The sequence below is a fragment of the Diuraphis noxia genome, unplaced genomic scaffold, assembly GCF_037042655.1.
Source record: "Diuraphis noxia isolate RWA-SAM2 unplaced genomic scaffold, SU_Dnox_SAM2 contig0003, whole genome shotgun sequence".
Taxonomy (NCBI): domain Eukaryota; kingdom Metazoa; phylum Arthropoda; class Insecta; order Hemiptera; family Aphididae; genus Diuraphis; species Diuraphis noxia.
Window position 1 is genome coordinate 50,947,060 of NW_028301713.1, and position 16,608 is coordinate 50,963,667.

Sequence of the window (16,608 nt, forward strand, 5' to 3'; positions counted from 1 at the left end):
ATAAGCACGTACATAGATATTTTACTAATTATGATACTATACTCCTTCGAATTTTGTTTACGATATATTAACATTTTCACATAAATATTATCTGCTAGAGAATTTATAGTAGGTAGAACACAAGAAACTATTTTATTATTATAATTACAGACAGCTCTCATCGACATGAGAATATATTATACGAAATATACTCACAAGTCACAAGTATACTTACTGACGTTATGAGATGCTTTCGTAGACGGAACAACTTCGGTTGCAAAGCTATTGCCAAATATCACGGTAATTTTTTAAATATTTTCATTGTAAGGTATTTTGTTTTTGTTTTATAAATGTATAGGGATTAAGTATCATGACAATTGGAGTTGTTTTCCGACACGTAAGAGCTGTAAGAGTATAAAATAGATATTATGCTATGTCTAAGCAAATAATATTATTCCAACACATGTAATGTAACTAAGTGACTTAAAATTATCTAAAACCATCGGTTTTATAATAAAAATAGTGTAGAATAATAAGAATATGGTAAGGGGTGTGAGTAAGATTGATATTAATTTAGCACTTATTAATTTAATATATTTTCAGAAGTGGGCGTCAAATTGTTGCAAATTGATACATTAATTATAACTTCATTAAAATATTAACATAATATTTTGGTAATTTTTTTTCTCAAAATATTTGTGTTTTTTCTACATAGATTTATGCACTTCAATAAATATTATTCAACTATAGCTGACCCGTGCACTTCGTAGCCCGTCAAAATTCCCACCTCTTATATATGGCTCAAACTGTGTGTTAAATTCATTTCCTATGATTATGCTACCATATATATTTATATCGAAACGATTAAAATATATTAAGTAATAATTTTACAACTATATTCAATTTAGTTTATCATTATGTAATTTTATTCGTTTTATCGAGATAAAGCTGACAATTTATTCAAATATTCAATTTAATGATATTTAGGCTTGTTATTTTTTAACTTAGCCTATCTTCTGCCTATATGCCTAATATATATCTGTACTTAACTTGGTCGGAATCATAATGATAAACTAAATTGAATATCGTTGTAAGATTATTACTTAATATATCTTAACCGTTGGCTATCCATATGTACAAAAATGCATAATCACAGGAAACAAATTTAACACACAGTTTAAGCCATAAATAAAGTAGGATTTTTAACTGGCTACAAATGCACAGGTTCCACTAGTAATGAATAATAAAAAATGTTTATAATTATTAATGAAAATTACAACCATTGTTTAGAATTGTTCATATTTTTTATTTAAAACTCATTTTCAGGATAGTGATTCATTTCCAGAATCTATACATTTATTAAGTAAGTAGCTTAGTTCGGCTTTGTCCAAAAACGTTCCTGAAAAAAAAATATATATACATATAATGATAAACAAATTTCAGACGGAGCGATGAATATTAGAATATATTAAGTATTGATTTCACATTGATGAATTTGTTTCCTTGTCATCATCATTTTACACTAGAAATATATTAAGATTTTTAACTTCGATAACTATTCTTTTAGAAAAGTGAATCTAGTTGGTCAAAGGTAAAAAATAAAATTCTTATAGGTAGGTGGAACTAATAGGTACTTATTTTTATCAATATTTGGGGAAAACGTGGTAGGTACGCGAATGAAAAAACGTACATTTCCTCACCACCACCCATTACACATTTTAACTTTTTCAAACGCTAATATTTAGTGCCTAATTCCTGCCTCATCCTGCCACCATTCCCGGAATTTCTACTCAACTTCCACCCCTGAAAAAGCTAAAAAAAACCCACGGTAAGGCGAAGGAAGCGTGACTCCTGCCCCACCCACGTCAAAAAATTAATTTTTTTTAACTTTTTTAAGCCCCAATATTTAGTACTAGTATACTACAATAATAAAAAAATTTATATTATTAAAACTTTTATTAGAAAACATTAACTTGAGTTTTGTAAACTATATTTGGATACGTTGCACTTTTTTCATCAGGAGAACCTGAACCGGCTATACTGCCTCCTGGAAAATGTTTTACGTATTCAAAAACACAAGCAAATTAAAGCTCAAAGAAGACATGCAGATTCTTTAACAGCATTATATTTTATGAAGTGCAAAGATGACTAAAGTTTTTATAAGAGATCCTTGTTTTTGTTTATTATTATTCAAGTGAACAAATACACCTCTATCGATCCTACTGTAAAAATGAACGATCGCAAAAACTTATTCGGTTGTGATACAACTGATTCGGTTGTAAAGCAATTTAAGAAATTTGGTTCAGAAAAAACCAGTTCTATTTTATTATACGAAGGTGTTGTTATGATAAAATATCTGGTCATAGCTTTATAACATTAAATATGTTAAGTGAATGCTATTCAAACCTAGCAATAGCTAGATGGTTAGGCCAATATGGCGAGCTTCCGATGTTCCAAAACCAAAGGAAAGCGTTTGTGACAATTCCTTGGCTTTACTATCAGCAATCGCACAAATTTTCACGCAATACTCTTTTCTCCAAGATTATGTACGTATGTGCGCAGATTTACTGACAGGCCGTATAGTCTCTGAGGTGCAATTGATACCTAGATGTTTCATAAGGATTTACATTGCAGTACGTTACTATAGTTATTTGAAGAATATGGTGGTAATGAGGAAATGTACGTAATGAAAAACACAAAACCAGTTTTCAACAATTTTCCTTATTATGTTGTAATTCAAAAACGAACAAATGTAAATACTTGACATTTTCATTCTACAATTTTACTTACACTTTTATATACAATATATATGTTATGTTATAATTAAAAGAAAGTGTTTATATACTTTATTCCTCTTTCTTTTTTATATACATGCAGCTTATGGCAATTATTTTAATTGGTTTAATACCTCGAATGGAAAAATTCAACATAAATACAAGTTTGCAGACCACTTAACCACATAAAAAAATAGGAATATTTTGGGAAAAAATTATTTTTTTGTGATAAAGTACTACAAAAATTTGATAAATGTGTAAGTATTTGGTTACATTATTTATGGTTAGAAACAAAGTATAATTCACCACAAATGTAATATAATTCTTCAAAAACAAAAATATTTCTTATAAATGAGAATTTTGTTGCATTTCATGATCTTCATATCAGTGATAATAAATTCAAAAAAAGTTTTATGCTGATGTATTAACTTTATTTTTGATAAAAACTTGGACGATGAGATTTAAATAAATGAAATGCCACAATGTTTATCCATTTAACGAGTGTTATGAGAGAGGTCACTAAAACGATTTTAACCATTACAATATAATATAGAACATAAAATAATTACTTACCTATTAGAATAATTCTGCTGCCCGGTGGTACTTCAGATAAATTTTTGGACATCTCCTGAAACTCGTACATGTCGTAGACGCTTTGTATCATAGCCATCGAACCGTCCGCGAATCTGATTACGCCCTGAAAATACACGTTATACACAAAAATTACAACCCTATAACACATATTACACACATTGAGTTCACGACGTATCAAATACACAACGCACCCCCTTGCGTAGTTGTATCAAATAAAATAATAAAAAACAAACAAAAGACGGTATCCAAAACCAAACGATCAAATGCGTGACGGCAACGGAAAATCAATCTAAATGTAATTTATTATATACCCGATGTGTACACCAGCGTCGACGAGGGTAAAGGATTTGGTTTTCCGCGCGTCGGGTGTTGTACGAACGCATTAAATACGCGCGGAAAAATTAAAAAACTAAAAAGGATTAAGCGAGATGAGCGCCAATAGTAAAAATAATACGCGTATACGCGCGGCGGCTTGCATGTACGTACGCGATCAGTCAACCGGCGCGTTGATAAACTATGTAATATACATCACTGCACGACGATAATATATTCTGTTCCGTATTATAAATTAATTCGTTTTACACCAGCGTAGCAGTTTGTTTTCGTCGGTATTTGTACAGCACCACCGACGGTGGGGCGTGCATGGTGTGCGGGTGCCGTATAGATAGTTTTTTAATTCGCAGCGTATTATATTATATATAGCTGCAGTGTTTGATATTGAAATTCTTCGGCCGGTCGTCCAGCCGTCGCTGCGCGTTTAGTCCCCATATACCCGGCCGGCTGTTTGTGTAACCGACCCTCGCCGAGAAGCAGCCTCGCGGGCCGGCAGCGGGTGGCGCGCGCGTTAATCACGGTTTAATTAAAACATCAAAGGCGCCCTGAAACCCGGGCGGGCGCCGCGGCTGATTGGTAACGCCTCCGCGTGTTGTAGTTACAAGTCGAACAACTTTGACGAATTATTAACACCGAATCGCACACCGATAAAACGCTTACGCCCAGCCCCCCGCGCACCGGCCGTTTAATGTGCGTCCCGGGCGATGGCTTTTGCAGATTATAACCCTGTCACCAATTTTCACACACACGCGCGCGCCAGCCCGCACGAATCATCGAGAATCGTCCTGCTGATAAACGTACAGATTATTATGCGTAATGTTATCATATTGACAATATTATGATTATTATGGCCATATATTAAAACACTTATTTCGCCGGATCCAAATACACCCACGCGACAATGATAAAACGTCAAATATGCGCCGCACGAGCAATGATATCGTTTCAACACGTGTCACTGCAGTGTTAAAATCACTATATCACCTATATACTGTACGAATCTTTAATTTAATAGTATAACTGTGTAGAAATATACTGTTTATAAAGATTTGAAAACTAACAGCTATAATTATTCATTTATATATATATTCCAGTATAATATTAAATGTAATGACCACAAGATGTGTAAGCAAAAATTGTAAATAATATTTAGATTAATAAAATTTTTTTTTTTTAATTCTGTATATACAAAACTTTTAGAGTATGGCTATAGGTACCTAACTTATTTTAGCTAGCTATCCAATCTAGCTAGTTAACTGACTATTGTATTATATATGTGATACACGTCAAACTTTCAACTATTGTCTTTTAATTATACTTTCCAATGTCGTTTGAAGTATTTCGTAAATGGTACCTATACAAACATTTTTGAGATTATTTATAAATTTATAACTAGGAAATTTGTCGTCCATAAAATGATAATCAGCCTGGGTTTATAAAACTACATTATGTAGTCTATATAGTGCATATAATATAATATACTCAAAGCGTTCGTGGCAAGATCAGTGCAATTGGTAGGGCAGTAAACTTTTAAGAGAAAATTCACGTTTTTGATTTAGTTAAAATGAAAACAAACGTTCAGATCGATTGATTCGGAAAAAAATTTCAGAGGATTCATCGTGAAATACATAATATAATACGCAAAGGATATTTTTACAGCGATACATAATATATATGTAGGTATATAGTTTATATATAGGTATATATATATTTATACACGTATATTTATATAATGTAAAATTGATACTATACAATATGAACACAGAACTAACCCGTAGAAGGTTTCAATTAAAAGAGCAAGTTATTGATAGTAAATTCCTAATTTCTAAATTAGTTTAATATAACATCCCGTACAGCATAATATGTTCGAACATTGCAGTAATATTATTGAACTTACGTAAGCCTATAACGAAATCGTGTTATTGATTTATTATAGGTACTATAACATTAAGTATGTTAAATATTACATAATATGCATATTGCATATCATTAAATTATATTGTTTCAGGTTATTACGCTAATTTTGGAAAAATATATTATTGTGTTGGAGGTCATAAAACACGTACGATAATATTGCGGTACTGTAGAAATATTTGTGGCGGGCGTTGTCACACGATCTATTATTATGTTGGCAATGAAACGCGATGCATGGTGTCAATGATGAACTGGTACAGCTAAAAGTTTTCATATTTTATTTGTATACGTAGTAGGTAGGTAAGAACTAATTAAACAATTATTGGGAGTTTTTTTATCGTTGCATTTCGCGATCCTGAAAAATGTATGCATTTTTTATTTTATTAGTTTCTGCCGATATCTACAGCGACTAATTTTGAGCGGTGATGTATATTGTATAGTAAAATCATGAGTTCCGAGCAAAGCAATACTCTTTACAGCTTAAATTTATATTCCCGTAAATGTTTTATCTGCTATTGTTTTAGCTTTATTTAATTTGTCCGAAAGACATGGGCGTCCCCAGATATTTTTCTAGGGGGGAGGGGTATTATTACAATTATGAATTAAAACATTACAATTAGGTAGGTATTATTATTACAATTAAAACATTAAAAACATTATTATACCAGAATTTTAGTAATTGCTGTGGAAATAACATTATTCCAGTGGGGGGAAAGTGCCCTGTCTTGCCCCCTCCCCCCCCTAGGGACGCCAATGCCGAAAGAGTTATGATTGTAAACTTCAATACTAAGTATTGTCCATCTAATTCTGATTATGGCTTTGTCTCCCTCCCCCTTTCTTAGGTAATCACGATGTTTATCAGTAAATTTATAACTCTTGCGATGAGTTGTTTATATTTTAAATACCGTTTTACTTTAAAGATTCTTCTCTTGGGTTTGTCATTGAAACTTGTGACCTACAATGCCTACAAATATATAATTGTACAAGTATCAGGATCATAGTTAATAGGAATTGTATACCTACCATATTAAACTAGGTTTACTTTTACATAGTACGCATTAGTACCTATTTGAAGTAATAAGAAATACATACATAATGTTATGACAAAGTACCTACTACGCAACCACATTGAAAATTGAGCCTGCAAAATGATGGTATTGCAGTTCAGATGAAATAAAAATGTATCATTGAATGATTATACAAACGAAGTATAAACGTTTAAAATTTAATATTACATGTTGTAACAACTATATAGTCATTGTCATATCATAATATAGTATTTAAAACGACAAAATTTCATGTGCAACTCACTTCGATATAGGCACATGGAAATATATTTATGAAAAAAAGACACAGTTGGATGTTTATATCAGATATAATATATATAGATTATTATGGGTACTTTACGTGACAAGTACTCGCAAACGACGTCTGCAGGGGGCGCTGTACTGTAGCGTTGACCGCGTATTATGTAAGGCGTGCGCGCGTGATGTAAAACATACACGTCAGACTGCAATTTAAAATTTAATAAAAACATTTTGACGCTCGACGAAAGGCGTAGGATCCCCACAAAAGCATTCCGTCCGCACGTGCCACCGCTGTTTCACTCGGCGACTTGGCCGTGCGGAAAGCGTGAATTTCACGCACTCAAAAACTACCAACCCGGCACCCGGCACCACTCCTTTTCGTGTACCGATCCCCTCGCTTCGCCGCCGCCATATACATGATATATTATGCATATATGCTATAAAATATATGAGACGTGTGTAGTTCTCTTTCTTATAATGTATACGTTTGTGCACTACACACATATTATACTATTGTTTCCTCCAGCACCGAGATGTTTTCTTGTCTTCCACTTCTATTATTATTATTATTTCCTCTGGCGGCAGTCACATATATATTATGTGTGTATATATGCGTTAGTTCTTTGGGAATACGGACCGAAAACAAACGTCATAACGATAAGCTTGTATACTGACAATCTATTGTCGAAATATATTTAGGTATATACGAGTACAACTCATCGTCATACCATTTAATATACATGCAATATACAATACATAATATTTAAGTTTGTACGACGACATATACATAATATATCCTGCGAATCTTAAACACCTGCTTTTATTATGTGTATATATACATTCTAACAAATGTCGTTGTTAAATCCAGCTTATTTGAAATGGCGAGTATTAATGTGAATTTAATTTTGTTTGAAAGATGAGTATGCATTTGTCATTAATATACGCATACATATGATGATTTAACTTTTTTTTTGAAAAACTAATATTTTTAAGGGTATATGTATTACACATTTACGTATCAATAGGTATTTCTATATTATTTTGACAATACATTTTTATTTTACATATCAAATTAGATGAGATTTTGAATTATCAATTATTTTGAATATCTTACAACATAAGAAAAACCAACAAAAATTAATTAATTTCACAACATTATTCATAACAAATTAGGGACATATTTTGACGTATTTTGTTTTATGACTGACGTATGATATATATTTTCAGAACCAGCTGTTCTAGTTGCTATATAAATTAAACAGATGAATAGTTCTGAATTAAATCAAATATCTAGTACATTATATTATTATGTTACAATAATAAAAATTTAATATCGTGCAGTCTCATGGCATAATAATAGGTATATGAATAAGTAATTTGTATGCATGTTATTAATATATTGATGTTATAAAATATAAATAATATATTTAAATTAGATAATAAATTATCTACTGAATTTTGTATACATCTGAATTGGCGAAACCATACTGAGTACCTAAATATTTTTTGTTTGTTGAAATTTAAACTTTAAACTAGGTATATAATATGCTCAGATGAAGAAATTGGAAATCAGAAAGCAATATAATGACAATAATATACCTACAGAGCACCTAAGTAAAAAAGTCATATACACCAACTTACCTTTCCTTATACTGAAATACATTAAAATAATTGCAAATTAAGTAAATAAGCAAGGTAGTCAGAACTTGCTTGTTTTTTCAAATTAGAAAATGTATGGGTGACTAAAGTCTAATACATATTAAGTGACTAAGTAGGTACTATATTTACTATTTAGGTACCTACTACATTATTATACTGTTTGTTATTATAAATGCGTGTTGTATCACAACTAAGCTCTATACAATAAGCGGTGTAATATCAACTGCTGTTGTATTATATAGCACCAGAACGATAAAGGAAGACGCAGGAATAACATTTTGGTTGAAAATGGTTGAATATTTGGCAGTGTTAACTGGAAAAATTAGCGTACCAAATTCAATATATACGCGTGTGTTGTGTCTGGCTGAGACATAAAACGAAAAATAAATAGAAATAAAATGAGAACGCGTAAACGATGGATGGAAAAAAACAACTATACCCAGACCGGGTTTCATATAAATATTATGAGAGGACTATGCACATTCTTGGTGGGCTTACGCAGCACCAGCGCGGAGCCTTTGAATTGTCTGTTTATTAGATTTGGTCGGCGCGAAATTACTATCAGGCCTTTCGCTGACTTGCCCATAAAACATTCGGAGAATGCAAATCGAAAGCCGACTGTCGTCTTACCACCCTTTACTATTACTACCGCTCAAGTTGTATAATATCTCACTATTATAATGTATAAGCGTACATACTATACATATACATAGCTGTGCACGCTACAATATTATAATATACATATAATAATATGATTTAGGTACAATTTGATGATGTGAATTTGTTAAATATAGACGATTAAGTTGAAACACTTATTTTATTGAAGTCAGAAAGATTGTAGGTATAGATACAAAAATAATTTTATCCTTTTGTTAGCATAATAACTAATATATAATTATATAATTATTCAAGGAAAACAAATGAAAAAAATTGACGTTGATCTAAGTATAAATAAATGCATTTTTTTGTAATTGAACAATAATATGTAATATATTGTTATTTGGTTTTAAAATAACACAAGACCAAGATTTTATTTTAATAGCCGGTATATCACACACGCAACGTGTCGATAAGTACATGACAACAGATATAAATCGTACTAATAATTTCAACACGGGATAACCTATTTTTTATTTGCGGAGACGGACCGTTTATCTATCTAGAATATATAGAGTGTAACAGAAAGACCTAAAAAAAAAAAAATTATGCCGATTCATCGTATGACAACATTTTTTAATATTATATGATCAATAAATAGTTTAAGAGATATACTCATGACAGCAAATTATCAAAAATCATATTTTTTAAAAACTTATTATTGCGTTCCAAATTGATTTAACGAAAAAAATATTGAATTTTAAAAAATAAACTACTTGATTTAATCTTTTTACCATCAAAATTGTTTTATAACATATTAATGTGAAAAAATGTTAGTTCAAAAGTCAGTTCTATCTGTTACACCTAGTATAAAGGGTGTCCCGTGAGAATTTACCCATTGCGATATCTCCCGAAATAATGGTGATATCGAAATTCTGGTTTTGTAATAAGACACACGAGGATATAAGAACTATAATTATTTCATATTTTAATGTTTTGGTAAAAAAATTAAGAAGTATATTTTTTTATTTAATTATTTCCAAAAAAATTAAAGATAGCCATTTTGTAGAGTTTATTTTTCTGAAAATATTGACGTTTCAACATTTTATTTTCATTAATCATTAATTTCCTGATTTTTAATATTTTTTTTAATTTCGTGAAAAATTGCGAATTATTTAACACCGTTGTGTTATCAAACATGTTACCCACCGCGCCACACGCATTCCCATTCGGCCCGCGGCCGGCCGAATACTTTCCGTGTTCCTAATAGTTATACATTTATAATCATATTTTATTTCTTCAAAACTAGAAAAAATATAAAAAATCGGGAAATTAATGAAAATAACATTTTGAAACGTCAATATTTTTAGATAAATAAACTCTACAAAATGGCTATCTTTAATTTTTTTGGAAATAATTTAATAAAAAAATATATTTGTTAAATTTTTTACAAAAACATTAAAATGAATTAAAAAATGAAATAATTGTAGTTCTTATCCCTGTGAATCTTATTATAAAACCAGAATTTTGATATCTCTATTTTTTCGTGAGATATTGTAATGGGTAAATCCTCGCGGGACACCCTGTATTATAGATTATTAAAAATTTTCAAATCTTAGATTTATAAAGACAATTTTTTATGAATTTTTAGCTTAAAATAATTTGCGAAGTTTTGTAATTTTTACGTATGTTGTCAAAATTAAAACATTGAATACTTGTAAAAAAAAAATTGTGACTATGTATTTCTTTTATTTTGCAACTGCTATTGTAAAAATATTTTAGGATCCTTGCATTAAATTTTCAAATTTTAGATTTAAAAAGAAAAACTTTTATGAATATCTATCTAAGATAATTTGGACATTGCCGTAATTTTTACATATTTAGTTAAAATTTGAAAATTAAATGCTCATAAAAAAATTACCTCTCTAAAATACCAGCTCAAGAACATTACCTTTCAGAAAAGGTGATATACTTGATACTTTAGAGCAAGTTTAGAGGGAGAAAAAGGGTTTACAGAATAAAAAAGAAAAAAAAATTAACATCATTGTAAAACCAATACATTCCTCACTCCGCTCAAAATCTAAAATTATACAGTTTGGAATAATTTTTAAGGGTTTTACTATAATTCGCTAATTGTTATATATATATACATATACATATATATATTGTTGATTAATTTATTTAAATGTATTATAATTTATTATTCATAACATAATGCACCTACCTAATACATTTGTTACATTATACCTACCTACTATAATAATATTAATAATATTATACAATGTATAGTTTTTCAATACATCATTTTTAGACATGAACTAAAAAAAAATATTCATTTAAACGATTTATAATGTTTATAATTATATTTATGTATTAAAATATAGTGCCGTATTGTGTCACGTACACTTCGAAGTATTGAGATGTTGATTTATAACAGCCGACAGCCGTGTTGAAGTTATTCGCGATATTATCGCATAATGTCGATCATGTTAGAATTTGGGACGATAATGTCGATGTGCACTAAGAGAAGAGACTTTGTGCAAGGTATGCGGGTTTTTGGGGGTAGGGTAAATTCCTTCACGAGTTTTTGTAGGTAACACCCGAAAATTAAGAGGAGAGGGGTCTACGTGATGGCCAAGGCGCATGCTGGCTGCAAACCCCTTTTATTATTATTACACGGTCGTCGGATATCGAGTATTCTGACTTGTTCTAACACCGTTTTCTTATAACGTGCTTACACGAGCTATATTATTTTATATACCTACACATAATAATAATACATATGATATTTATAGCGTACCTATTCTTATGAGTTATGACATTCTTTATAACATATTCTGAAATTTCTATTCTTTTCGTTTAATTGAAATGTAAAAATGGAACAAACAATATATCATAATTACAATACATTTACTTAAATGTAAATAATTTAATTTTTATTAAATTAATAATTTTTTTTTGCATTAATTTTAACCCAATTTTTCATAAATTAACAACGTTTTTACTTAATCTTCATTTAAAATTAAGTGATAAAAATTAATTAACCAATAAACAAATTTAATGAATAATGATTAATAATTTTAATATAATATTAAAATGTATAATTCACAAAAATATAACTAAGATGATCTTTATGTATTTTCATTTTTTTAAATACATCATTGACTATAATATTATATATATTTATAATATTGAAGATAAGTAAATATAAAACTGGGATTTGTCTATGTATTTTGATTTGAAGTTTTGCCAATAATATATTGGAAAATCTGTTTACAAACACACACACAGAATTTGAGTGAATGACAAGATTTGTTTGCGTGAGACGATATAAGGAACAGTTTTGCGATATCCTTAAGTCTATTTACCGATGGCTGTTTACGATTTTGCTGTCAAAGCAATTTCGAAAGGGACGTTTTCATACAGTGGGGTTCATCAAAGCTATTGGGGAGCAGCATAATCCACAAGCTTAAACCCAATAAAATATTGAATCATAACTGAAATGCATAAGGCTTTAAACCGATGACAATAAATAAATCAATTAAATTATTGTCATAATATTTATTGATCGATCATGTCTTTTAATACAAGAGTAGGTATAATATATTATACTATATTATAAAATGAATATTGTGAAAAGCATTAAAATTAAAATTCACTAAACTATCATTATTATTTGTTGCAATTCATAACTAAACAAATTCGTGTACCAACGTATAATATGGTATCGTTAAAGGTTTGATTATTTTTATTTGAATCCTTTTTTTTCTATTGAGTTAAGGCTTTAACATATTATATGTTTATGAACCCGAAGGTTTAAAACTGCAGGGGAGAGTAAGGTATACATACATAGTTACATGCCAAAGATTTGCCACTAAAATCCGGGTGGTCACCAATCCAGGAACTCATAACACCAATTGATACTTAACCTCAGAACACCTTTATGACTGATACACATCCTGCTATTCCTGCTATATCAGACTACATTTTTATTACCAACACAAACGTAATTTATTATACTGTACAGAGATAATCTATTGTCTATATGTCTATAACAAGATATCTTGTTATATACATAAATTTATTAATAAGTTGAAAATAACATCTTGAAACTAACATTAATTTTATTTTTGTAGTTTTTTAAGAACTTGACTACTGAATAAATTATACTGATTAGTATTAATAATATTTCTCATATTGTAATAGAAAATAAAATAGGTCAAAATAATTAAAAGTTATAGGGATATTAAACGTAATAAATATAACGATTTATTTAATTATATTGACATATTATAAGAACCAATTTAAAAATTTCAATTGACATCAATGATACTATGCACTAAACCGTAAATAATTTTTAGTACCATCATTAAACATATGTTCTTAAACTGTTTATCTATGAAGATAATTCTTCGAAATAAATATATGAATTTAATTTAAATTATTTAAAATAAGAATAGAATACTAAAAAATATTGAAAAAAACAAAATTAGACACACAATTTTCATAGTAAGTATATTTAGGTAATAACATTGCGGTATGTTTGGTATTCCTAGGTATTATTTAGTTTATTGTCGTGGATAAAACATTTTTATATTTCAAAGGTTACATTTGAAATGTCTTAATTTTAATGTGATTTCATTAACTTTGAAGCACCTTTTCATGCATCAATCTAAGGTTTTTAAACGTACCTAAATCAGTGGCGATTGTTGGATAGTTTTATGGAAGGATAAAATAGCTTTATTGTCAGCATAGTCAGCTACGAGGTTGATATAAAAAATTGGTTGACCAGAAAAGATGATAATATTGAGAAACTTATGAAAGGTCATAATTATTGCTCCTTGTAATACACTAACTTTATGTGGAGATATGTAAAAAATTCAATTCTACACGAACTGCAAAAGTGCGCCCAATAAGATAGGATTTAATTATTAAGTAATATGAAGGAGATAGGAACGATTTTATTTTAAAATGGTGGTATAAGTACCATACACGATTGAAAGCTTAGGAAATTACTAGAAAAGTGCCATATAAAGTTGAAGTATTTGATATGTGACTATCTTCTGTGAAAACAAAATTGAATACCTATCTAACAAAATTCAAGCTTTTTCAATAATTGGATAAATTTGTATAAACCAGATTTTTGAGAATAGAATATAGAGAATATAATGTTTCCCATAATTGAGTTAGGAAATAAGCACACCTGATATTGGATGTGGAATTACCGAAATTAAATTTAATATCTCTCTCACAAAATGTAAATCACGGATAAACCACTATTATCTTTATTTATATTGAAAAGTATGTTATGTACTTATGTAAGTATAATAAAGTTAGTCGTTTATAAAATAAATATGCGTATGGTTTATGAAAAATAAAATAAAAATATAAACTAATGTGATATAGTTTATCGACTATAATTGCTATATTTTTATTAATAGCATAATATAGAAAATTACCATTTATAGTTATAGGCTTATAGCACTGTGATACAACATAAAAATTTTGTTTTATAATAATAACATAAAGTACACGATATAGGTATTATCCGTTTCATGAAATGGATGTCCAAATAATGTATTTTCGTCAAAATTCATGAACTGAATAAATTTCACCATCTACATATCCAATTCATGAAATAAGTGGTTTCGACTATGAGGATGCGACATATATAAATATAATATGAATTAGGAGGTATTTATAGACAATTATATATTTATATGCTAGTTCTACTTTATATGCAAACACAACATAAACTTTCAATAAATGAAGCATACAATTCTTAGTCATTTTTGTTCACATTTAAAAAAAGACCTGAGCCCCGAATATATTATATAAGTACTACATGCAATTTTTTTAAGTAGTTTTATAGTTAGTGTCGGTGATATGACATGCCGATAATAATCAAATAAGTTGGAAGCAATAAACTCAATCGATACACCGAGGAAATCATTGTTATATTGTTCATATATAATATAATATTTAGCCATGTTAATCATGCAATCGGTATACAATGTGTGGACATACAAGCTGGGAAGATAAAAATCGAAAAATGATTTGTCGGTACCCATACCTGTGCGTGTATAATACACTCAGTGAATATACATAAGGTCGCAATTTGTTTACGGGATGAAGTCATACAAGGGTGAGGGGTATATTTATGCACATATGTATGTGTGTGTACACTAGTCTACCTGATCCACGGCCAATTGATTACATCTGGAGGGAGGATTAGCTCTGCAGTATGGAATTAAATAGGGATTTATCAACGACAAAAAATATATAGGTACGTGCACAATAGGAGCTGTCTACAACAATTAAATACGAAAAAATCACGGGTAGACATGATATAATAATATAAACGTGTGCATAAACGTTTGGATGGGGGGAGAAGGGACGCAATGGCTGGAGAGTATGAAAAAAAAAATAAAATAAAGAAAAAAAGGGCAACAAACATTATTCTCTAGCAAATATAAGGCCCCGTCCATGTGCGTGTGCGTGTGTGTTTGTGTGTACAAAAGAATGAGCCCCTGCAGGATATAGATTTCGGACGTGGATAGAACAGCCGGCCATTTCAATACATGTTGTTGACGAATCGCAGTATACAATAGGATATGGACTGAAATTATTACGATAAACGAAAATATTGTTCTCCGTGTCTGCACCCCTTACAAAAAAAATACGTAACACGTTTCAATAATTATTATTGTTACTTTGAACTCTTTTGTACAAGAAATGCCGGTTATGAGGCAACTCTGCAGCAGTTTATATATGGTATGTTTAACCGTGTTGTGCCCAATAAACGCGAAGCAGTGTTGTTAAAAAACTAGGCAGGGGTATATACAATATATACTTAGAAATGCGATTAAACTGAATGTTCAAAATGGCCAATTTATTAGTATTACCTACATTCCTTATGTAAATATATACTATGCTGATGTAGGTATATACTAATAAGTCAGGGAACATAATATTCCGTTTCAATACATAAACATTAAACATTAATATAGAATTGAAACTATTAACTAGATTAAAAAAAAAAAAATAATAATAATATATTTATCTATTAAATCTTGGTCAGAACTTCTTAGTAGACTAAAACAAGATGATAAGAAAAATAGAAACTAGGTTACACTATAAAAATATGTAAGAGCTGATTAGGAGTCAATAAAAGTAAGTTCTTGAGAGCAGTAATCGCTTTATACGGTTATGTTAGGTTAGGTCACTGTATAGAATTATATATTTTATTTATAAAATAGTAATAAAGTGTTATATTTTAATTGGGTGTGTTTTTATTAGTGTATATACACGTTAGAAGTGATCGACATATATGACAATATATATACATTGATAATAATTTATGTACGCACAATTATAGTTTTTTTATCGACTCGGTGAAAACACGAATATTATAAAGTACCTAATATATAAATAATAACGACTCATAATAT

The 16,608-nt window shown here is 29.5% G+C and overlaps 1 protein-coding gene across 2 annotated transcripts in view; it reads right to left on the reverse strand.

Moving 5' to 3' along the window:
* Nucleotides 1-1,261: 1,261 nt before the first annotated feature.
* LOC107166997 (zinc-regulated GTPase metalloprotein activator 1-like) overlaps nucleotides 1,262-16,608 on the reverse strand; it is a 33,480-nt gene continuing 18,133 nt past the window's right edge. For both annotated transcript variants that reach the window (XM_015515879.2, XM_015515878.2), the window contains exons 12-13: nucleotides 3,327-3,450; nucleotides 1,262-1,378 (exon numbers count right to left, since the gene is read on the reverse strand). In XM_015515879.2, coding sequence (XP_015371365.1) covers nucleotides 1,302-1,378; nucleotides 3,327-3,450 — 201 coding nt within the window. In that variant the 3' untranslated portion in view covers nucleotides 1,262-1,301. The remainder of the gene's footprint in view (nucleotides 1,379-3,326; nucleotides 3,451-16,608) is intronic.